Source organism: Alexandromys fortis, unplaced genomic scaffold (genome assembly GCF_014885135.2).
Source record: "Alexandromys fortis isolate MF-2015 unplaced genomic scaffold, M_Fortis_MF-2015_v1.1 scaffold_44, whole genome shotgun sequence".
NCBI classification, from domain to species: domain Eukaryota; kingdom Metazoa; phylum Chordata; class Mammalia; order Rodentia; family Cricetidae; genus Alexandromys; species Alexandromys fortis.
Window position 1 is genome coordinate 7,791,824 of NW_026067921.1, and position 26,227 is coordinate 7,818,050.

The 26,227-nt window shown below is 35.9% G+C and overlaps 1 protein-coding gene across 1 annotated transcript in view; it reads right to left on the reverse strand.

Annotated features, from left to right (window-relative positions):
- Positions 1-570: 570 nt before the first annotated feature.
- LOC126501215 (muskelin-like) overlaps positions 571-26,227 on the reverse strand; it is a 48,515-nt gene continuing 22,858 nt past the window's right edge. The window contains exons 2-6 of the mRNA XM_050141764.1: positions 16,180-16,249; positions 5,964-6,106; positions 4,598-4,686; positions 2,165-2,274; positions 571-807 (exon numbers count right to left, since the gene is read on the reverse strand). Of these exons, the coding sequence (XP_049997721.1) occupies positions 586-807; positions 2,165-2,274; positions 4,598-4,686; positions 5,964-6,106; positions 16,180-16,249 (634 nt within the window). The 3' untranslated portion in view covers positions 571-585. The remainder of the gene's footprint in view (positions 808-2,164; positions 2,275-4,597; positions 4,687-5,963; positions 6,107-16,179; positions 16,250-26,227) is intronic.

Genomic DNA, 26,227 nt, shown 5'->3' on the forward strand with positions numbered 1-26,227 from the left:
AAGCCAGATTATAAGCCACTTATGAAAGTCAGAAATTCTATAAGAAAATCAAAGATTATGTATGTATTCATAATATAAAGGAAAACATTTTAATGCAAATTTCCTTGCCTGTTACATTTACTAATACTTATTGAATATAAATACAAACCTGCAGAGGTAGGCAGATCTTGAGTTTGAGGTCAGCCTGGTCTACAAAATGAGTTTTAGAATAGTCAGGGCTACTCAGAAACCCTGTCTTGAAAAACAAAAATGAGAAAATATTGACCACTAAAAAAAAATTACTTAAAGGAACAAATCATTGATAATAGAACATAACATCAAAAAATTGTTTCTCACTTGATTTATTATTAGTCAAGTGCTTAGTTTCCCAGAAAGACAATTCAATATAGGTAAATGAGTTCAAATCTGTTTCTATTACTTTTATAACCCTGTGATAGGATAAACTTATCTTACATAAAAGAATTCCCTACTCCAAGGAGCTAACGAACTTTAGAGAATAAAAATGCAGGAAAAATAGAAAAGAGTAATAGCGGAGTAAGCAGCATACATCCTTTTTGAACGTTTCCTGTAAATACTGAAATTATCCTAATAATCCAAGTTTCTAAGTTTCTTACCATTTACAGCTTTCTCAATCAACTCTTCGCAAGCATCAAAGTCACCCTTCAAGACCAATTTGTCGTGCATATCTGTCAGCATTGGATGTTCCAGTGCAATCTTGGTTTTCTTTTGCAGGGATTCAAAAGCCTCTGTATAGTTGTGTTGTCTGAAGTGTTTTAGACAAAGGCGAATGGCTTCTTGTTCGCGGTACTACTAGAACACAAGAAAAGTAGGGAAGAAAGGAAATCTGCTTAGTTGCCACTGTAGGAAACAGTAAAAATAAAAATAACTCAACTGAGCATTTACTATTTACCAAGAACTATATTTAATCTTTTCATTAGTTACCATTATTTTCACCTGTCAAGTAGTAAGACTGAAGCTTAATGATACTGTAACAATTTGCCCAAGATTATAAGTATGTTACTAAAGGAGATCAAACCAGACATAATCCAAAAGCCTAAATTTTTTTGGGGGGTGGGGTGGTCAAAGACAACATATTCTACATTAAAAACCCTTAAGGCTATAAATTCTGCAATTCCCAGGACAGCAACTAATAGCATCACAATGCAGATGCTAAGAGAAGGACAGCATGAATTTGAAAGTGAGTACTCAATTTACAAACCTTTTTCTTTAACAGGGTTAACACCAGAAATAAAGATAAATTCAGAAAAATAATTTAAAAACAAACAGTAATTTAAAAAAGACACAAAAATATGTGCTGGGATTACCTCAAATTTTCTAAGCATATTGCTTTATAATAAGAAGTAAACAAAATTATATAGAAACACTGTATGACAATTTAAAAAAATGAAAAACAATTATTTACCTATAAGTATTACCCTGGAATAAAAAAAAAAAAAAAACCCAAAAGACTTGAAGAATAGCCAGTTCATAGTTACCTCACTTCTCAACTAATAAAAGGTTATCAAATCAAATCCCTATTGCTTATATAATATAATTATCAGTATGTAACCTCATCAAATAACCAGAGTGATTCTGTAACTCCACTAATTTCACCTGCCCTTCCCTCCTCTCCCGCTTTGGGCATCACAAACAGATTTAATATTAAATATCTATATAAGAGCAGTTCTATTAAAGAACAATATTTATCTATCCCGCTGACTTAAGGCATTTCAATCATGTTCAAATATTAACGTTTGTATCAGGTTGTAAAAGTAACCCAGCAAAAATTGTATTCAAAATATTCATATCATTTTATATCAAAAATCAAATTGAGAGCTAAGTAAATATAATAAAATAACAGCAAACTGTAGAGCCCCGCTGCCTGAGTCCAAATTCTGGCTCAAGCACTTTACAACTCTGTGAGCCTCTCTGCCCCATTTCCTCATCTATGAAATGATAAGGATTGATAATTACATCTCGTAAAATGATAACAATTTAAATGAGTTAGGAATGCTAAGCAGATGACAACTATAATGCTTTAAAATGTTAACTGATTAATCTTAATTTTTACTATTATCCCCAACATTTCAAATTGGTCACAACAAAGAAATTGGCACATTTCTTCTTCATTAGGAATCAAAATCTAATTGTAAAGCAGTCCTACCTTGCTGTACCAGTTCAGACAGGGCTGCACTATATCGGGGTCATCAATGCCACTAAGCTCAACATACCAGATGCTAAAATTAAAGCTGGGCCCCCAGGAAAGAAGTGGAACTTTAGGAGGAAAAGCAAAAAGAGGGAAAAAATTAATTTCAAAGAAGTAAAATTACTAATGTTTAAGTCTATATGGATTTATTCATCAAAATCTCTGCACACACCCCCCATACCTGCATTTTCAGTCTTCAGGAGGCTATGGCAGGAGGAACAAGAGTTTCTAGGCTACACAGTGAACTCTGACTCAAAAGAGCAACAACAAAAACATGCATTTAGAAACTAGTGTTTAATTTCTAAAAGATGGTTCATGATATTAAAAAACAAATCTGACTAAAGCTTCATTTTTTTAGTTAACAAAAACTGTAATTAACTTCAAAGCCATCATACATCTACTCCTAAATAAATAAAATCCAAACTAGATAATATAACAGACGTTACTGATCCTACATGCAGCAGATAATATATATATTTTAAAAATTTTTGTGGTTTATTTAACTTTATTTTATGGTCATTGGTGTGAAGGTGTCAGATCCCCTGCAACTGGATCTTCAGACAGTTGTGAGCCACCATGTGGGTGCTGGAAATTGAACCCGGGTCCTCTGGAAGAGTAGTCAGTACTCTTAACCACTGAGCCATTTCTCCAGTCCCCAGCAGATAATATTTTAAAATTGTATCCCAGTATAGATTAAAGCTTCAACTATTTATCAATATATAATCCTAAAAACAAATCCAAAGAAAAAATACTCAATCTCAAATATGAAAAAGTCAATCTCAACTATTCTTAATACATAAATAATAGCAAAAAGAAGCAACAATAAAAAATATCTCATAGATTTTCTTTATAAAAAAAGACTTCCTTCAAAGACTGCAAGATGATCTGATAAAAAAAAGATGTGTGATGCAATTTACCACCTTAAGAAAAGCCAAAAGGAAAAAATATGTTCAATTACTTTTAAAAATCACCTTACGTCTTAAACATTAAACCTGAGAAAATATTAAATACTATTGTTCAAGTCAGAACAAGACAAGAAACCAGTTTCTCCACTAATCAATACTACACTAGATGTCTTAACCAGAACAGTGGGGGCGGGGTTTGGGGTGGAAAATGATCCAGCAGTTAAGAACAGTTGCTGCTCTTCCAAAGGACCCAGGTTTAGTTCCCCGTACAAACATCCATAATTATAGTTCAAGAGGATCAGATGCCCTCTTCTGAGCTTCTCATGCACTAGACACATGGTACATGGTGCACATACATGAAGGCAAAACATATGCATAAAGTAAAAATGAAATCTAATTTAAAAAGCTGACAGTAAGAAAAAAATAGTCACTTGAGGATGGCATGGCTGTCTATCTGAAAGACTTGACTGGCTGTCCGATATTACTGTTCAACCAGGTATACAGAAGAAATTTAACTGTAACACAAGTACTTAAAAAGGACTTTAATAAATCAATGCTTTGTTAGGACTTGAATAAATACAGTAATTACTACCACAGTCTTGAGGGTCTCCATGATTCCCTTTGAGTCTACTCTTGAACACTATTATTACCAAAAAAAATTCTCAAAAATAAAAATGTGGGATTTTGGAATTAACCATTGTTCTTCAATAATAAATATGATTTCTTTGATTCCAATTTTAGTAAAAAAAAAAAAACTTCTAAAGGCATGAGGTAGAGATAGAAATCCAAAGGCTCAGTCCTTAACATCTCTGCCCTCTAAATACCAAATCTAGACACAGAATTTAACAAGCCTAGCCTTAAGGATGTATTGCAAGCCCTTTCATAAGCTTAAAACACTTGTTAATAAGCATATGCCTTAAGACAGTATTTCTGAACTATAGTTTGCATATCATTGCTGAAACATGAGATTGACAAGTTTAACCTAAATGTCATGTAAAAGGTGAAATAGAGAAGAACAAAGCAATGATCACACTACAGTACCTTGGAAAACTCATCAGTATTTGTGCTCAGCTGACAACTCTAGAATAAATGACAAACCTCCATGCATGATTAAAAGGCAATCAGATCACAACAATCCTACAAAATCTTGTAAGAACCCTTTCAAAAGAGAAAACACTTTGAAAAAACATCCTCACTATATTACTGTCATTTAATAATGGATTCATAAAGCAATGGTCAGCAAACATTTCTGTAAAGGGCCAACAGAAATCTTTTCAGTTTGGTAGGCTATGCGATTCTTTAAACTATCCACCTCTCTACCTTGGAGCACAAAAGCAGTCGAAACCAATGCACAAACTAACCAGTGCAGCAACACTCCAACTAAAAAACTACAACAGACAGACCTAGAGAATCTGGTCCATACACTAGAGACTATGAACGAAAGGCACTAAAAGACTGTTTTAATTCCAAAACACTAAAACCTTACCAATTTTAATGAATCGACAAGGGAACATCTGTTCATCAATTTTATGTTTCAAGGTAAATGTCTCTTTGTTATAATCATTCTTCAAGCCACTGTTGGGTGGGGGAGGAAAAAAAACTATATGTTATCAAATATGATTTCACAATTTAGTAAACACACTAAGACATTCTGCTCTTACACTCAGATGTTAAGCTTTAAATCAGTGCTCACACTGCATATACAATATGATATAAACAAATAACAGAACATGAAAACATAAGTCAAAATGTGTATATCCAAACTAACTGCATACTGTTGTGCTTTTCAAGACTATACTAAAGCTAATGAAAAAACGGTCCACATTAACTAAAGAATGGGGCTATATGCATGGAAATTTAGTGTAAAATTAATTTAATCTGAAAAATTTTCAAGTAGTAGGAAAGGAATTAAAAACCATTCATAGCTAACAAGTTCAACAAGGCAAATTTTAGAATTTATCAAAGAATTAATTTATTAATTATCTTTTTATCATTCACAAATTTTCAAAGGCAATCTTGGTCTGCTAAATTGATTTAATAGCATCTCCTTGAACCTAAGTAAACACTAACCCAGATCACCTCTTGTTTAACCAAGACTGATACAAGTGTTTACAGGAAAATCCCTTATCATCAGACTACCTTACTCCCTAAAATACTTCTATGACTTAAAATAGAGCACACAACCAGTATTTAGTTCAGTATTTTCTTAATGGGATTGCCATGTCACAAATACATTCTAATATTCACGGCTCTCTTTCCACTGCTGTCTGACTTCTCATCACGCTGGGATGTAGCTGCTTTAGAACTCCGATTTTCTGAACTTTTCCCAAACGGCAAACAATGTGTTACAAGCTGCCACATTCTGTTTTGCTTTCATTCACTGAACCTTCTCCTTTTTCATCTCAAACAGTAAAATCTTAGACTACTATTTTTGATTAGACAATTCATATTTTGTGTAAGGTTTATATTTTCCAATAGTCATGGTTTTTATCCTTCCACCACAAATGGGTGAGTGGTTTGCTCTGGAAGTGATAGGGACTGAGCCCAGAGATTTTCATTAGAGTAGAAAGCATTTCTAAGATTATGTGAGATCAAAATTATGAATAGGAAAAAAGAAACATTTGATTCTTTCTCCTTTATTTAATAATTTTAGCTAGTATCTGGTAGTTTAAAAAAATGAAACAAACAACCCCCATCAATTTAGGTCACAGCAAAGACACTAGGAATAAAGCCAGAGAAATGTTCTTTCTTTCCTTCCTTGGAAAGGGCACACAGGTTCAGCTATAAACAAAGTATACTAAATCTGCAGTGTGTTTCAAAGACAGTCCTTTCTTCCCCACAACCAAGCCTACCTAGACAGCAGTTCTGTCATATTTTCTTCATTCATTCCACCAAAGACTTTGAATTTCTTCAAATTGCAGACATGGGTTTTCTCATACTTTCCAAATGTAATATTCTGAACTATAGCAGGCCTTTCAAGCTTCAGAATCAAGTACTGGGGAAGAAAAAAAGAAGAAACAACAAAACTATACCCTCTGATTAAAACATATACCAAACTTTAAATATTATAACTTTTGACAGTTAACAGAATAATAAGTTCAATCTTAGGATGAAAGGCTGGAAGCTTTTGTTTTGTTTAAAAGCTAAGGAATAATTAATAACACCCTTCTAATGATTGTTACCATTCTTCACTCAACAGAGGCCACCAGCTACATTCTTCCGAATGTTGAAAACAGACTGAAAGAAGCCAAAGTAATGTAAATTCTAATCAGTGAATGATAGATATAAAGACATAACCAGACTAGAAAAAACAAATAAATGAGATTACAATGCAAAAATAGTAATCACCCACTCCCATGAAATGAAGTTGGCAGATCAAAATCTCATTATATACATTATATATTACTATACACTTAAAATTAATCAAAACTTATCAAAATTTATTTCTTAGAATAAAATATTTAGATGTCATTTATATTAAAACTTTGAAGCACTCCACGAAAACCCGAGTAAATCTTTATGGCATTAGCTTTGGCTGAGTATTCTCAGGTGTACATACCATAAAGTTTCTCGTGCAAATAGCCAGTTTCCCAACACCATTTGTTAGAGTCTACCTTTTCTCCAATGACTAGTTCTAGCATTTTTGTCAAAAAACAGGTGGCTGTAGCTGCATGGATTTATATCTAGATGTTCTAGTCTGTTCCACTGATCTATATTTCTGATTGTGCTAATACCGTGCTTAGTTTTAGCTCTGTAATACCTTGAAATGAGGTGTGGTGATATCTCTGCTTGTTTTCTTTCCCTTCCTCTGTCCCTCCTTCCTTCTTTTATTCCTCCCTTCCTCCCTTCCTTTCTTTCTTTATTGGGGGTGGGGAGGACAGGATTGATTTGGATATCTGAAGACCTTTTTTTGTTTCCAAATAAATTTTAAGATTGCTCTTTATATTTCCATGAAGTATGGTGTTGGCCTCCTGATTGGGATTTCATTCAATCTTGTAGACTACTTTTGTTAAGATAGCCATTTGCACAATTCTTCCAGTCCATGAGCTCAGGTATCTTTTCATCTTCTAGGTCTTTCACATCCTTGGTTAGATTTAGTTCAAGATTATGGGTGTGAATTGTAAATAGGACTGTTTCCTTAATGTCTTTCTCAATGTGTACTGGTCTAAAAGAAGACTACTGATTTTGCAGACTGCCACTTTGCTCAAAATGTTTGTCAGTACTAAGAGTTTTCTGGTACAGCCTATAGGATCTTATATATAGAATCTTTCATCTTCAAATCTTTCCTATTTGTATGCCTTTTGTTTCTCTTGTCTAGCTAAGAATTCCAATACTATATTGAGTAAGCAATGAAAATGGACACCCTTAGTTTGTTCTTTGATATCAGTGGAAATGTTTTGAGTTCTGCCCCATTTAGTATACTGTTGGCTATAAGTTTGTTGTACAGCCTTTAAATACTGAGACATGTTCCTTCTGTTCCCAGTTTCTCTTTAACTGAAATTTCAGAAGGCTGTGAATTGCCACATGGATCTGGGAATTGAACCCAGATCCTCTGTAAGTGCAGTTAATACTCTTAATAGTAGATCCATCTATCTATCCAGCTCCCACTTCAGGATTTTTATCAGGAAAAGATAAGACGATCATATGATTTTTGTCTTTGAGTCCATTCATGTAACATGCTACATGCAATGATCTCTGTATGTGGAACCCTCCCAGCATCTCTGGACTAAAGCCAACCTCATCATCATGATGGTCTTTCTTATGAGCATTTATACTCAGTTAGTGAGCACTTTACTAAGAAATTTTGCAGTGCTTTAAGGAAACTGATCTAATTATGTGTATTTATATGATTTTGTTAGCAGTTATCAGAGTAATATAATACTGTCTTTAATAAAGAGTTTTGTAGTGTTTCTTCATTTCCTACTTTATGAAAGAGTTTCAGAAGAATTACTTTTAGTTTTTTGGAGGTCTGGTAAAACTCACCAGTGAATCCAACTTGGACTGCACTTTTCTAGTCAGATTTATTTTTATTACTACTTTAATCTCACTGCTTGTAACAGAAGTGGTTAAATTATTTCATCATAGTTCAGTTTTGGTGGCTCAATTTTGATGAACATAGAAATAGATCATTCTTTTTAGATTTTTCCAATTTAGTAGAATACACACGTACATACATATGTATATTGGTTTTGAGATGGGATCTCACCATGTAGACCAGGCTTGCCTGCCTCTGCCTCCCTCACAGTGCTACAAGCGTGTGTCAGCACAGCCAGTGAGCATACACTCCTAAAGCATTCCTTTCCCATCTCTAATTTTATTAAGTTGGGACCTTTTTTGGTCATTTAGTCTGAGTTTATAGATCTCGTTTATCCTTTCAAAGAACCAACTCTGTTTCAGTGATTTTTTTTTGTACTATTTTTGGTTTTTGTTTCTCATTAATCTCTGCCTTTAACTTTTTATTTATTTTTATGTGTATAGGGAGGTGGTGTAGAGAGCCTAGAAGATGTCAGGTGACCTCCTCTATTAATTTCCACCTTACTCCTTTGAGGCAAGGCCAATCACTTCTTAAACCTGGAGCTCAATTTTTTTTCAACCAGGCTTAGCAGCCAACAAACCATAGTGGTCCTCTTGTCCATGGTCCCCCAGAACTGTAATTAATGTGCACATAGGAACATAAGTGAGTGCAGAGATCCGAACTCAGGGCTTCATGCCTGCACGGCAAGAGCTCTTCGCTCCTAAGCCATGTCTCCATATTCTCAAGCATTTCTTTTTATCTACTGATTTTGGAGTTTAGTGTTTTTGGAGTTTTGTTACAAGCTAGAGTTATTAGAGATGAAAAAGCCTCAGTTGAGGAAATGCCTCAATGAGATCCAGCTAAGGCATTTTCTCAATGAGTGATGATCAATGTGGGAGGGCCCAGTCCACGGTGGGTGGTGCCATCCCTGGGAGGGCAGTCCCAGCCAGAAAGCAGAGTGGGCAAGCCATGGAGAGCAAGCCAGCCAGCAGCACAACTCTGCGGCTTCTGCATCAGGCCCTGCCTCTAGGTTCCTACCATGTTTGAGTTGCTGCTCTGACTTCCTCCAATAATGGACTAGGATCTAGAAGTGTAAGGCTAATAAACCCTTTCCTCCCCAACTTGCTTTTTGGTCATGGTGTTTTGTCACAGCAATAGAAACACTAACTAAGATCGGGAGGAGGGGAGGGAGCAGTTAGTTTGTTATTATTTCTCCAACCCTAAGATGTAGCATTAAATTATGAGGTCTTTCTAATTTCTTAATGTAGGCACTAAGAGTTCCAATATTCTTTCTTAGGAGTACTTTCGTTCTATTCCATAGACTTTGGTACATTGTGCTTCTTTTTCACTTGATTTGTTTGTTTGTTTGTTTGTTTTGAAACAGGGTTTCTCTGTGTAGCTTTGGAGTGTATCCTGGAACTCGCTCTAAAGACCAAGCTATCCTCAAACTCACAGAGATCTGCCTGCCTCTGACTCCGGGGTGCTGGGATTAAAAGCATGTACCGCCACCACTTGGCTCACTCGATTTTTAAAATAGTTTTATTTCTTTTTGATAGCATGTTGTTAGACCTCTATAAGTTTGTATATGTTCTACAGTCAATTTAACTGTTGTTTTATAATTTTTCATTGTCATCAGATAGAATACAAAGAATTATTTCTATTCTCCATAACTGTTCAGATTTCTTCTATTTTCTAATATAAAATTTTAGACAAAGTTCCATGGACTGCTGAGAAGAGTTTGTATTCTGCAGTTTTAAGAGAGAATGTTCTGTCAATATTTGTTAAGTCCTTTTGATCATGATCCAGATGCTTCAATTTACTTTTTGACATGAACTCAAAATTGACAGAGAGGCCAGGCAGTGGTGTCACACACTTTAATCCCAGCACTCCGGAGGCAGAGACAGGCCAATCTCTGTTAGTTCAAGGCCAGCCTGGTCTACAGAGTGAGTTCCAGGACAACCAGAGCTCACAGAAAAACCCTGTCTTGAAAAACAAAACAAACATGGAGTCAAACTGTGTCTTTGAACCTTGCAAAGTGTGTCTTATGAAAACGAGTGCACTTGTACTCAGCACATGTATCAATCTTTAAAACTGTAATGTCTCCTTGTTGGATAAATCTCTCTTTTGTGTTTTCAGGTTATCTCATTTTTATTAGTTTTTTGAGAATTTTGTACAATGCATTTTTATTATAGCTACATACCCCTACTTCCAGATCCATCCTTACCCACCCAGCTTGTATCCTCTTTTTCAAAACTCATCAAGTACAGTTTATGCTGCATGTATACTCTAGGATGTGTGGCCCTTACTAGAGAGAGGATGGTCCACCTACCAAGGTCCATACCTTAAAGAAAAATAACTGTTCCTCTCCTAGCAGCAGCTTTCAACTACCAACAGCTCCTTAGTCAGAGGTGGGACTTCATGCCCACCTCTCCTCTCCATGTTGTAACTTGGCTTACCTAGCTTACACAGGTCTTTTGAAGCTGTTCTAACCACTGTGAATTCACATGTGCAACTTCCCTGCTGTATTCAGAAAAATTCTGCTTCCGTTTAGTCATCTACTGACTCTGGCTCTTACAATCTTCCTGTCCCCTCTTTCCAAATGATTCCTAAGCCTTGGAAGAAGGGGTTGCTATACGAATGTCTCAATCTCTTCTCTCTGCACCATGACCATTGTGGATCTCGGGTTTATCACTGTTGAGTACAAAAAGCATCTTCTCTGATAAGAGTTGACAGATGTACTAATTTATAGGTATAATAAGTCATCAGGAGTCAACTTAATACTATGTGCATTAGCAGAGTAGTAGTAATAGAGTCTATCCTAGGGTCTGTACCCTATCTAACCGAAGGTTCCTGTTCCTGATGATGATGCCATACCTGTGGAGCAGGCCTTAAATCCAATCAGGAATCTTTCTTTCTAAGGTTTCATGACATTTCTGCGGCTACTGTCTTGTCTTGGCAGGTAGATCATCATTGTAGAACATGAAGTGAGCTTTATCTCTTCAGATTAGGCTATTCTTTCTCACTGGTGGCCATTATGCTGGGATTGTAACTTGGGGAGGTGCAAATTATAGTGGTTTTTCGTGTTACCTATTGTTTTTGAGTTGAAACTTAAATAAGAAACTTAATTGTTAGTTGTTACTGCTGATTGAAGGTTACCTTTCATTTTTCAATGGTACTGTCTACAATTTAGGGGAAGGACTAGGTGGCAGCATGGTTGAGGTATCACTTTCCTCTGTTAAAAGACTGTTCAAGGTAGCCAGGCAGTGGTGGTGCACACCTTTATTCCCAGCACCATGGAGGTAGAGGCAGGTGGATCTCTGTGAGTTTCAGGCCAACCAGGTCTACAGAATGAGTTCCAAGACAGCCAAGACTACAAAGAGAAACTCCATATCGAAAAACAAAGATTTTTTAAGGCATCAAACTTTACAAACTACAAAAATAGACACTACCCAGGGGTAGACTTGCCCTGACTGTTGAGCTCATCGGGCATCTCCCACATTTCTTTTCTAGTTCCCAGAAGGCGGTCTTGTGCTAGCAGTTTATCTGAGTCTCCATCCTATGTGCTCTGTATCTGAGGACTCTAGATCAGTACCTGGGTCTGAATCTTGTTTTGGCTCTGACTCTGGCTTTGGTATGATATCCAGAAATCTCTGCAAGTGAGTGCCTAACTTTTGGAATGCGTTTCTAGCATTCCTACACTGAATAAATATTTGGTTTGCTGTTAGGTGTTCCCTGCCTTAGCTAGTTTTGGTTCAGTTAGGAGTATGTAAATTTAGTCAGGGAGATAATAAGTAGTGCCAATTTATGGATGAAGTAGCTGAGTTAACCCGAATTCCAGTAGGTATCATACAGTTTCTGACCTCAGAGGTGTGTTTCCAAGATTAATCTTAAAATAATTATTTTGACAAATAAGTCAAACAAAAACACACATTATGTCATTTATATGACATTCTGGTATGTTGATTCATGTCTGTAATTCTAGCACTCAGGAGACTGAAGTAGCAGCATCACCATGAAGTTGTGGCCTACCAGCAAAGGTTTGATGGGCTCCAGTGGAGGCATCTGTTGTATCCTGTGGCGGCTATATGGCTTCTCCCTGACTCTGCCTACTTTCTCTCTACATCTCTGTTCAGATTTTCCACCTGCCTTTTCTCTGTTAAGCCACTGGCCAAAAGCAGCTGTATTCATTAACCAATAAAAATAACACATCTATAAGAGGACTTCCCATACCATTTCCCCTTTTCTGTTTAAATAAAAAGGAAGGTTTTAATTTTAACATAGTAAAATTACATATGACAAAACAGGTATCAAACAAGAATTATAGTTACAATATTTATATCTACTTTGCCTTTTATCCTAACTAAAGAAAACTGTAACTATAAATAGCTAGTCTTCAACTCCATCAACGACCTCAGAAGGATATACTATTACCTAAGTTAATAGGAAGTGCATTGTAAGCAACTTGCAAAACTCTAGAATTGAAACATCTTGCTGCCTGGGCAGTCACCCAAAGTTCTTCTGCAACACTGGTGCATCCGATTTTCACCCTACAGGCCCATAATATCCATCAGACTTTTCCATGAAGCAGGAAATTTCAGAGTCAGTTCCGCCTATATTGGCTGTTTGTCAGTCACTCTCTTCTTTGTCTTGAATGTCTGGCAGACTCTCTCATGAAGCCGGAACCCAAAGGACGATCTCACCTTTAGGTAAGTTCAGCAGTCATTTTTCTGTGGGTCCTGCATGTCCAGTTCATACAGCACAACATCAAGCAGTCCAAGCAAGAGCAGTTTCTTGCCCAAATGGCTAGCAAATTCCTAATGCCTATCTTTCTCTTGAACTAGATTTGTGCTGCCAGGAGCAGGTGTGTCTCATTGTCATGAAAAGTCTTAAATTCTTAAAACATAAAATACCATATTCCATGGGTCTTTGAAAGGTTTGAAAATTATCTAACTGAAATATATCTTTATATATCTAGAAAACCTAACTAATATTGACTACAAACTTGACTATTGCAGATAACTATCTATTAACCAGTATTTATTAATTATACATTACATTTCTAAATGAGCTGCACAAACATAATACCTTAATCAAGAACAGAAATATACATGTAACAAAAATGACCTTAAATTTTATCAATAGACCAAGATCCATACCAAAGAAAAGTATTCATCTCTATAGCATATCCCCCTTTAAATGTAAAAAGAAAAAAATTATAAACAATATTTGAGAATTTGGGTGTAGTTCTCTCCAAACTGCTTCCTGTTTTTTGTTGGACAAAGTAATTTCTGGGGGTATTCATGGTGACCTTTCAAGGGTGGAGTCTTGCTCCATCAAAGCACACTAGTCTGGAAGGAATCCACAGGTTTTCATCTTCTGTGAAAACAAAAGTAGAACCTCCTTTTCCAAAGCAACATATCCTTAGAACCATATTTTGAAGTTAAGATACCTTTAAAATATATATGTTGGTTTATCGTAAAAGCCCATTCAATGAGATGTCTCTGACTTAGCTCCTTCACAGTCAAAAAATTTAAAGAAAACATAATAATTATACATAATCCAGACTCTGTGTATATGCCATCTGTACGTGGCTTACTTTTCTTAACTCGTTTAATCTAAGACTGTTTGTACTCTTTTATATTACTTTTACTGTCTCTTTAATGACTTTTACTTCTTTTTTTATAACTGTCTATATTCTTTTCCCCTCTCTCCCAAGCCTACATACATTTTTAAACAAATTGTATCTCGTTTAGAGGCCTTTTATGTCTGAATCTGTCCTATTGTGTATCTGAAATCTTTTTCTGACCAGGACTGCTTCTTAAACTGCTAAGCAGCATGCCTAGGACTAATGCTGCTTTGCCTTTTGGCTCTGTCCAGTCCAAAATGGCTGAGGTCTGTTTACTACCTCTGCAAGCCGCACACAGCACCCCAGCTCCAGGGACTTAGTGGTTCTATGTTGCGCCACTAAACAATTTGTAACATGCTACTGACAGACCCCATTTAAGTGCAGGACCTCCCAAAAGAGCTAGAGTTCGTTCTGCCAGCACAAACCAGGAAATCGTTTTTTAAAGAGGCTGTGCAGTTTTTGCTACTAAAGCTGAGTCAGGAAACCTTGTAAAATAGCCATGTCTCTGCTTGCCACCAGCAAACAGAGCCTATATGAAAAACAATGTGGCTAAACTTTGTTTTTTGTGTCTAGAATTCCTTTCCAAGTTCTCTCAGGTTTTATGTGGGTTTAGCTGGCACACGTTGGCATGCCAATCTGTAGACTCAAAAAAAGGGGGGGGGGAGGAAAGGAAGGAAAGAAAACTGAGGGAGAACAGGATAAGATGAGAATTATTGAAACTAAAAACGTCAACGGACAGTAGAAGAGGACACCAATCAGTGGATGCCTAGAAACAGACAAGGTTGATGGACTAGAAATGGTATAAGGAAAATTTCTAGAGGTAACAGATATGTTTATACCTTAAGTATAGTAGTATTATACACCAGTAACTGTTAAAAGACGAATAAAAGACAATGTTAAGGAAATGAACTGTCAAGCTACACACAAAAAGAAACCCAAAAAAGGATTTATGCACAAGATATATAAGCAACCTCCAAAGCTCAATACTCAAAGAGAAGCAATGTTGTTTTTTAAAAATGGGTAAAATAATTCATTAAAAAATGAAACTAGGCTGAGGAGAGGTGTGACTCAGTGTTAGAAGACTTGTCTAGCATATGTGAGGCCCTGAATTCCGTCTCTAGGACCCTCTCTGACCATCCCCCAAAAGGTCTTAAATGAACAGCTAATAAGTGAGCAGAGGGGGAATGCTTAATATCATTAGTCACCCATGAATTATAAATTAAAAATACTTCATACTAACAATAATTAATAAATTTGAATGTGTGTCAGGACATTGTATAAGGCTGTAAAGCAACAACTTTCATAATTTCATATAAAGTATCCCTAGCTTAAAGTACAACTATATATTTAAATATTTATCCAAAATAAATGAAAATATGAATTATCCTTTAATCTTAGAGGACTATTATGTAAGATTTATTCATAATTACACAAACTGAAAAAGAAAAACCACATGTACATAAAAAGAATAAACAAATTGTTGTATACACGTAACAATAAAGCAGCATCTCAAAATACAGAGAAATGCTAAAGCACATGAAAACACAGATAACTAGTAAAAACTTTCCAAGCATAAAGATACATTAAGTACAGAAACTAGGCTCCCATGAATTCTACTGCATTGTTTACCCACCTACTTTATCACACCTTCAAGAACATAGACATTATAAATGTACCTATTACACCCTAAGCATATACACTGAAAGTGTATAATGAAAGAATGATCCTTTTTAATGATAGTAATACTTACCAATGAAAAAGAGTACGGCTCTGGTCATAACACCTTCTACATAGACTATTTTAACATAGTAAACCAAGCCAGCGCGGCTTAGCCAGTAAAGACGCTTGCAAAATTCAGGTGTTAGAAGGAGAGACCTGACTCCCATAATTCACCATCACATCTCAACATGCACATGTGCACTCACATTCTACATCCACATTCCACACACACATAAACAAACAAGAAATGTAATTTTTAAAAGATTAAAAGGACAATACTGTAACAAACTATGTTGACTTTTCTCAAAGGGCCCTCAGTCAAAGTTCAACTTACTAATTTCCTAAATACTTTCAGAATGATTTGAGTATAACATAACTTTGGGTCAGACTAGGACAAGTACAAGCACTCCAGTCATTTTCCTCATGAGTTTTTTTAAAGAACAAAACAAAACTTAATTTTGCATCCTTATTAATATGTAAAAGTAAATTAGAATTTAAATTTTCAATAGGAAGAAGTAAAAATGTCTCATCAAATCCCACATTGTTTTAATCTATAAAATAAAAATTTAATAGACCACAAAGAAAATGTAGCTCACAATCCCGAAGACAAAATCCTCAACGGGTTCTAGCTAGATAACTGATACCAACTGAGCAAGTGCCCATTGACTCTGACTTTTTAAACAGTCTCAGATGCTACATGTAATCTTACCTGGGGAGGATAGTTGCTCTCTGAAGACCATCTGGAAGACTGGTCATTTGGTTTATCCACTAAAATGTTCCTGGAATAAAGAAAAGAAAAAAGAAGCAATTAGTTAAAATAGTAAGTGAAAATCAATGGGCAAAAAAAAGGAATAACTCACTATTATCAAACTATTGAAACTAGCACAAAGTTATTCAGTGTTTGCAGTTTGAATGAGAACAGCATAGAAACCATAAAAAGAAACACAAATGGGCTGCAGAGATGGCTCATCTTAGGTTAAGAGCACTGGCTCCTCTTCCAGGGGTCCTGAGTCCAATTTCCAGCAATCACATGGTAAACCACAACCATCTATAGCGGAATCTGTTGCCTTCTTCTGGCATAAAGTTGACAGAGCACTCACATATATAAAATGAATAAATATTTTTTTAAAAAAAAAAAAAGTAGTACAGAAAGCCTCTAGTAAATTCAAGATTTAAAAAAAAAAAAAAAACCATTGAAAAGAATACTTGGCCAAGAAGGAGCCAACCGAGAAGTATGAAAGAAGCTGGAGGGCTGGAGAGATGGCTCAGAGGTTAAGAGCATTGATTGCTCCTCCAGAGGTCCTGAGTTTAATTCCCAGCAACCACATGGTGGCTCACAGCCATCTATAATGAGATCTGGTGCCCTCTTCTGGCCTACTGACCAGAATGTTGCATACATAATAAATAAATAAATAAATAAATAAATAAATAAATAAATAAATAATAAATGGATAAATCTAAAAAATTAAAAAAAACAAGGCTGAAAAGAATAGGAACAAAATAAAGGTGGTAGTATGCAGTTATAACAGAAGTATAAAATAATACCCAGAGTCCATACCACTACAAATAACCCTAATATAACTATAAGAAAAACAGCACACAAACTCCAACTGAAAAACTTTGAGTAAAATACATGACTAGGATTCTTCCAAACACTGTTAAGTGGGAAAAAAATTTAAAAAAAAAAAGCAGGGATGGAGAGATGGCTCAGTGATTAAAAGAACTTGTTCTTGCAGAGGACTAGTATTCAATTGTTTGTCAGCACTCACACACAGAGGATTACAACCATCCATGACCCCAGCTCAGGGGACCTCACATGCTCTTCTGACCTCCACAGGCACTGGACACACATGTAGTACATACATGTGACATACATGTGACCAAAACACTCATTACATAAAACAAAATATACATATTTTTAAAAATTTAGAAAACAACAAACAAACAAAATAACACCAACAAAAAAGGAAGACTGGAAACATTGTCATGTATCAAGAAGTGAAAGGAAACAAGGCAACTAAATGGCAATGCTGTGTCTTGAATGAGACCCTACATGAGTAAGAAACATTTCAGGGGAAAGTAGTGAGATCCAAAAACAATGTAAAGTTTAGTTAATAGTAACATATCAATGTTTGTATCTTTGCTGTGACAAATTTACCATGGAAATATTAAATGTTAGCAGTAGGAGAAACTGCTTAAGGGAAATAATCTTTGCAGCTTTTCTGTAGTTTGTAATTATTCTAAAATGAAAATATATTTTTAGAATGTTAGCTGTATATCTACAGAGTGCTTAATAAATAAATTAGTTATATAATTATTTAACTACTACCACAAATGATAGATTTATTATAACAAGTAGATGAGTAAATAGCTTTAAAAAAAAAGATTTTTTTTTTTATTTTGGCTTTTCAAGGCAGGGTTCCTCTGTAGCTTTGCCTCTGCCTCCAGAGTGCTGTAACTAAAGGCGTGTGTTACCACCGCCAAGCTAAAGATTTATTTTTAACTTGTGTCTGGGTGCTTGCCTGCATGTTTGCATGCACACAATGTGCATGTCTGGTGCTCACAGAGAACAGACCACAGAACTAGAGTTACAGACGGTTGTTAGTCATGATGTGGGTGCTAAGAACTGAACTCAGGTCCATCGTAAAATAAACAAGTGCTCTTTAACCACTGAGCCATTTCTCTAGCCCCATGTGAAGAAATTTTTAAAAGAAGACCATAAAAAAGAACTACTTTCATTTACATATTCCACAAAGATTAAGGCAAATATAGAATTCAAAATTAATTAAAAAGAAATCAATGAGAACAAACAAAATATAAAAATACAGAACAAAATACAAAAGGTAAATAAAAATCTAAACATTTAAATTACTTAAATCTAAAAAAATCACATAATAACAGGCAAAATCTCAAACACATAAAGCCAGTATTAATCCAAACACTGGGGATTCAAAACATACATCTGCCCTTAACAACTGGGGCCATATCATCAAAGACATATATTTCTGAATTAAAACATCAACTGCTAGCTAAAGCTAGCAAACTGATACTCTGTTTTGCTGGTAGGTATGTAAATTAGTTTTCAGGAAACAATTCTAACATACTCTACAACAAAAAAACAATAAAAATATGCATAGTTGTAAAATGAAAATGGTGAAAACAGCCATGATAATATGGGTCAAAAAATCTGGCTTGTATAAACTATCCTCTTTTAAAGTATGTATTTAGAAACTGAACACAGAAAAATGGATCTGCCTAAATATATACACCTAAATAAGGATTTAAAGTCACGGAATCTAACTACTTCTTAGAACTTAACCTACAAAATTATCTAGAAGGTATTAATCATTCACAATAATCATAACACAATTTAAAGCAATTTGTAAGAAGCCTAACAATTGAGATTAGGTAAAATATGAAATGTTTGTTACACAACACCGAGCAAAATTATATACAAAAAACTGATTTTAATTAATCATCGGAAAATGTTCACTACTTAGTAGTAAGTAAAGGGCAAACATTGTTTATACATGTAAGAAATCAAGTATTATAAGAAAACAGCATTCATATATGAAGCTGTCACATCTTTCATTCAGGGTAGCGTGCATCATCTTCATCCTATACAGCAGCACACAGGAAACAAGTTTATCTCAAGAAAGAGGAAGACAGTAGTTACCAGGGCCTGTGGGAACTGTGGAGAAAGGAAGGATGGAGAGAGCACAGTCAACAGGTACAGGCATGTAGTTTGTTAGGAAGAATTCCTTCTAATGTTCAATAAAGCAGAGTAGAACAACTACCGATTACAACATTTAATATTGAAAGTCATTAGAAATTTGGATGTTTCCAACAACAAAAAATGACAGCTGTCTGAGCTGCCAGGCAAGGTAATTCCTATGATCTAAGCATTACACAGTGCATACTTGTATTGAAGCACACTGAATTCCACAAATACGAACAGTGACTGTTAGCTGGCTGGTTTTGAAAACAGAAAACTCAAGCTCTGTAGCCTAGGTTGAGCTTTAATTCCTAGGAATTTTTCTACATAAGCCTTCCAACTGCTACGATCACAGCCATGAGCCACTATGCCCCCAAAATATATTTTCAACACAAGGAGTGAAATAACCATACTCACAAAGACAGATATGCACATTTTCTCACATATGCAGAATTTAGAATTTTAAAAGGGATGATAGTAGAAGAGGATAATTTGGCGAGGACGAAAGGATGGACACAGTGTCCCCTTCTCATTCAAATGATAACAAGATAAACAAGTAGGGCTCTAAATAAGATAATCGTACACTGCTGCAAGTTGTTGTGGCATAATCTCTTTGTATACCGTGAAGATATGTCTTTTCAAGGCACCCTCTGAGTGGTTTAATAAAAGCTAAAAGGCCATTAGCTAGGCAGGAAGTATAGGCAGGAGAGCCAGGCAGGCGAACACTCTGGGAAGGGCAGATGAGACAGAACAGACATGCAAGAAGAAAAGTAAAAGTCACAAGTCACGTGGCAACACATAGATGATTAGAAATGGGTTCCTTTAAGTTTTAAGAGCTAGTTAGAAACAAGTCTAAGCCATGGGCAGAGCTTTCATAATTAATAAGAAGTCTCCGTGCATGTATTTGGGAGCAGGCTGGCGGGACAGAAATAACTGCCTGCAGCAAATGTTAAAAAAAATTAGAGTTCTCAAATGGAGTTTAAAACTTAACATACACACACTCCTCTGGAAAAATGCTAATTACATTAATTAGAAGAAGCTACTTATGTAAAAAGAAAAGTCTATTCTTTACAAAGGAATGAATAAAATCAAATCCTGGCAACAGCAAACAATCTAAGAACTGGATAAACTCAGAAAATGTCCTTCATGGGCTCCAAGATGTAGATAAACACAGGAAATTTCTAAGGGAACTGGACCATATTCACATGCTGATCCTGGGTATCTAATAGTCTCTAACTCTGTGAAAGACAGACCCAGAAAAGGACATGCAGGGAACGGGGGAAGGGGGCTCTGCAAAGCAAAAAGAATGAGAACTCAGTGGGCAGAGGTCTGAGTGACACGGCCTTCAAATCACATAACTGTAAATACTAATAGAGTCCTCTTCAGAAAACACATAAAGACAAAGAAAGGGGAAAGGGGGAAATGTTGTACTATCTCCATAAAAGTAAAAGTGACAGTCCTGTAAAAATACCTTGTGTCTTAAAGGCAGGGCCTTGAATGCCAGAGCTCAAAGCTACACTTACCCATCACTTCCTCCTCCAGTTCTTCCTTTTCTACCAGTAAAAAACAAAGAACGAAGGAAAGCCTACCAGAAAATACTGGAGGAAAAATAATATTCTAACATAATAAAAACTTCAGAGCAATCAAGCAAATCAAAGATGAAAAATGTTCCTTAGTATTTTGAAATAACCTAAAAGAAATTAAGAAAACGGCAGCAAACCTGGGGCTGGAGGGGTTGCTCAACCATCAACAGCAGGCTTCTCTCAAGGACCTGGGCCAATTCTACCCACATAAGCAGCTCATGACCATATCTAAACTCCAATCCTCTTCTAGCCTCCACAAGCACTACACAACAGTAGTGCATCAACATACATGCAGGCAAAACACCCATATACACAAAATAAAAAATAAATTTTAAAAAGGAAGTAAAAATTGAAACAAAGGGTATGGCTAGACATCAGAAACAGCCAGTAAAATAAGAGTCCAAATAAGGGAGAAAACTTGTTTCTTGGATTTTTAGAAGAAAAAAAGCAAACAAAACTAAATTATAAAAATGTATCCCCAAAAGTATCCCTTCAAAAAAAAAAAAGGGAGCCCAGAAAAGTCAGGTGATGGTGGTGCATGCCTTTAATCCCAGCATTTAGGAAGCAGGGGCAGAACAATCCCTGTGAGTTTCCAGTCAGTCTAGTTTACAAAGCAAGTTCCAGAGCAAGTTCCAGAGAAACCCTGTCTCAAACAAACAAAACAAAAAGTCCAGAAAAAGCATGTTAGAAAGTAAATGAAAATAATCAAAGATATGCAAAAAAGCAAAGCAGTAAATAGGTCAAGTCATGCTTCAAGCAAATCTTTCTAAATTAATCTTCAATCCACAGTAAGAGAATAAACAGCATGCTAGAGAAACATACCAAGAAACACAGGTTTTTGGTTTGTTTGTAGCTCTGGCTGCCATGGAAATCACAATGTAGACCAGGCTACCCTAAAAATAAGAAATTCACCTGCCTCTGTCTCCCAAGCCCAGGGAATAAAGGAATGCACAAACCATGCTCTGCTTGTCTTTGTTGTTGTTTCTTTTAATGTCCTTGAGCATTCAAATAAAAATATCAAGACATTTATAAGAAACAGAACTAAACCAACCATGAGGATTTGGCATAACAGAATGCAAATGTACACGGCAAAAATGTAGAAAGCACACCTTTAATCCCAGCACTAGGGAGGCAGGGGCAGGTGGATCTCTGTGAGTTCGAAGACAGCCTGGTCTACAAGAGCTAGTTCCAGGACAGACTCCAAAGCAACACAGAGAAACCCTATCTTGAAAAACAAAAATAAACAAAAAAATTTAGACAGGATTCTATCTTGGTGTCACAGGCCTTTAATTCTACCTAGCACTTGGGAGGAAGAGGCAGGCCAACCTCTGTGAATTCTAGGCCAGTATGATCTACAAGTTCCAGGACTGCCAAAGCTACAAAGTGAGGAAAGAGACTCTGTTTCAAAACAAACAAATGCAGGCAGCACAGTTCTAGCTAAATTAAAAAAAAAAATACAAAATGAAAAAAGAAAAGAAAAAAGGAAATGGGAGGTGGAAAGGAAAAGGTGGATGCTAGATATTCTTGTTGAAATCTTAAATATTAGCTGGAAGTTAAGTTGATCACTTAAAATTAGCTATCAGGTGGGAAAAAATTGTAGAGGTTCTTTGTTAACTCCTTAGGGTGGCCTGTTACAGAAAAGGAACTAGACTGAACGTTACCAATGAACACACAATTAGAAAGCATGCTAGTACCGAATAGAGTACCAAACACACACCTGTACTCCTAATATTTAAGAAGAGGCCAACACTGGAAGATTACAAACTTGGGGCCAGCCTGGGCTGCACAAGGAGATCAAGACTGGAAGGAGAGAAGATGAGAGGAGAGAAGAGAAGAGAGAAAAATAAGGGAGTAGAGGGGAGGAAGAGCCCTAAAAAAAACTTTTAAGTTTGAATACACAGCATATTAGAACCAGATTAAGGTAATACAGATTTTATAATTATCAGATAAGAAATGTTTTTAAATAACTATAGTTGTAGTTACTTAAGAGTTCTAAAGGAATAGGTAAATAATAAATAGGCTAGGTGGGTAGCATTAAAGAAAGAATTTGAGCTTGAAAATCTCCTAATAAAAAACCCCAAACTGAAAAGAAGAAAAAGGAGTGAAGGTGTCCAAAGGTGGTAAGACATCAAAGGGCTATGACTTATGAATAGCTGCAATAAAAGACAGGAACAGGAAGAGTAGAAATATTTAAGGCAATACAGTGACAGAGAAATTTCAGAAGTCATAACAGACATCAAACCACTAATCCAGGAAGATGAGACAAAACCAATGGAAAGAAAAAGAATCTAAATCTAGGCTATACTGGTTAGATTTTGTTAATGCTGTGATAAACATCATAACTAAAAACAAATGGCGGGGGGGGGGGGTGAGGTGGACAGAAGGATGACATAGTTCAACTTTAAGAAAAGTCAGATCAAGAACTCAAGCAGGGACAGAGAGCAAGAACCATTGATGTGGGATGTTCCTCAGTATGTTGTGAATATGTTTTATTACCAATGATTTAAAAAGAAGTTGCTTTGGCCTATGGCAGGGCAGAAAATAGCTAAGCGGGAAATCTAAGCAGAGAGAGGAAGAAAAAAAGGCAGAGTCTAAGAGACACCAGCAGCTGCTGGAGAAGCAAGATGTGAGGTAACAAGTCACCAACCTCGCAGTAAAATATAACCTAATTGAAATGGGTTAATTTCAGTTATAAAAGCTAGTTAATAATAAGCCTGAATTAAGAAGCCAAACAGTTTGTAATTAATATTAATCCTCTTGAGTGATTATTCAGGAACTGGTGAGTGGGAGAGAAACTTCCAGTTACAAACCAGGGAGGATATCCACATACTGACTTGTTCTCCATCACTTGCAAAGCTATTTTGCTTTTTATACAACCCAGGATCACTTGCCTGTTGTGGCAATTAATCATTTATCAAGAAAATACCTGATAGACATGTCCCTAGATCAATTTAAAAAGTGGCTATTAAATACTCAACCCTAAACAGAACATCCATATCAACTTGGTTCTCCTAAGCTCCAGCAACACAGTGAAGAGATGGTAGAAAGAAACATAATCTTCTTTTGATAGGTTATTTGACAGTAGAGTGAATACTCGAGAGTTAAAGGTCTAAGTGCAATGGACATAGTGGATGGATGAGGAAGAAACGGGCTTCACTGTAATGATCAAATGCACAGGATCAAGCCAACAAAGTCAGTCTGTATTCTAGTAGGTAGCACTAACTAGACTCAGTGGGTTTAAACAAAAGGAGAAAGCATGAAGATGGGAAGGAAACATTGGGAGCATGTTGGCATGCTGAGGGGTTGGGAAGGGTAAGATAAATGTATACATGTATGAAATTGTCAAAGAATAAAAAGATTTTTTTATTTTTTAAAAACGTCCAGAGATGGGTAGTCATAAAAACAGACACCTGACTTAATCTCATTGCACATTTTGTATATCAAGATTGGGCTCATTTAGAAAGGATAAAGTAGAGTGTCCTTTTGTTACCTGCTTCCCTCTCTCTGCCCTTCTGCCATGAGATGTTTCAGACAGAAGACCTTTTTGCCAGGTGTTGGCTACTGAATCTTAGATGGGTCAGTTTCTAGAGCTGTAATCTAATAAATTTCTATCTATTACAAACCACCCAATCTATGACACTCTGATATAATCATACAAGAGAGAAATAAAATATATTCTGAAAATCAGTTATTTATACCACTCATAAGCAGTATTATTTAAAGCTGGAGTTAGATTAGTCACAAACTGCGAACTCTAATATAAGCACCGTGATGGTCTAAATGAGAAATGCCCTCAGAGTCTCAGGCATTTCAACACTTGGTCCCAGTTGCTAGGACTATTTGGGGAGGTTTAGGTGGTGTAGCCTTGCTGGAGAAAGTACGTCACTGGAGGAGAGTAAGATGCTTTGCCTACTTCTAGTTGTTGCCTCTGATTCATGCTTACAGTTCAAGATGTACGCTTTCACCTTCCTGTTCCTGCCACCTATTTCCATGCAGTACCAGCTGCTATGGACTCTAACCCTCTAAAACTGTAAGCCAAAATATACTCTTCTATTAACACAAGAACTAAAAATTTAAATGAATATAATTAATATGCAAAAGAAAATATATGTGATATTGGGAACTGAACACCAGTCCTCTACAAAAATAGTGCCCATGGGGCTGGAGAGATGGCTCAGAGGTTAAGAGCACTGACTGCTCTTCCAAAGGTTCTGAGTTCAATTCCCAGCACCCACATGATGGTTTATCACTATCTATAATGAGATCTGGTGCCCTCTTCTGACATGTATACAGGCAGAACATAATAAAAATAAATAAATAAATGTTTAAAAAAAAAAGTAAAGTCACATTGGAGGCTAATTTCAAATCAGAGACAGAGAAAGAAAAGATGCAAGAAACACATGCATGAATAGAAAAAAGTTGCAAATATGGTAGATATGAACCCAATTGTATCAGTAATCAATTTATATGTGAATGATTTAACTAAAACAACTAAAAGAGAATGCTGGAATGGGTGAGAAAAAAACTGCTCAAATACATCATTTATAAAAAAACCCACATAAATAACATGGATGAATATAATGAAACAGATGAAGGCACATCATGTTTTAAGCAGAAGGTGAAATAGCCATATCGATATCAGGCTTACTTAAGTAGAGGGGAAATCATCAGGGATAGAGGGGCATTAATGAAAATGTGTCAATTCTTCAAGAAGACATAAAAATCCTTAATGTGACTGCACCAAACAAAGTGTCAAAATACTCGAGGGAAAAACTGTCAGAACTGCAAGAAGCACTATTATAATTGGAAATATCAACCTCCTTCTTTTCAGCAATTGACAGATTCAGCAGGCAAAAATTCAGAATACCACTGAACTGAAAAGCAACATCAATCAACTGGATCTGACATCTCCAGAACACCTCACCACCAACAAAGTGCATTCTCCCCAAGCTCGCACAAGAACACTCACTAAGGCGGGAAAATACATTTTAGTAACAAAAGAACAGAACCTCATACACAGCATGTTCACAGATCTCAGTGGAATTAAATTAGAATCATTCATAGACGATAACTACAAAATCTTAAATTATTTGGCATAAACAACACAGTTCCGAATAATACGCAAATCAAAGAAATCTCGGGATAAACACAGAGATATTTTGAAATAGATAAAATGGAGAGAAAAACCTTACAAGTGTTAAATATACATTAGCAAATCAGAAAAATTTTAAAACAAATCACCTAAGCTTCTACCCTAAGAAACTAGGAGAGAAAAGAAATGAAAGCATGAATATGACAATAATAACAAGTAAAACAAAAATTACAGTAAAAATCAAACCGAAATTGAGAGAACTAGAGAAAAGAATGAAGCGGAGTCTGGCTACCTTAAAAAAAGAAAAAAAGAAAAAAAAACATAGACCTCTAGAGGCTTAGAGGCTTTTTTTTTTTTGTGGCGGGGG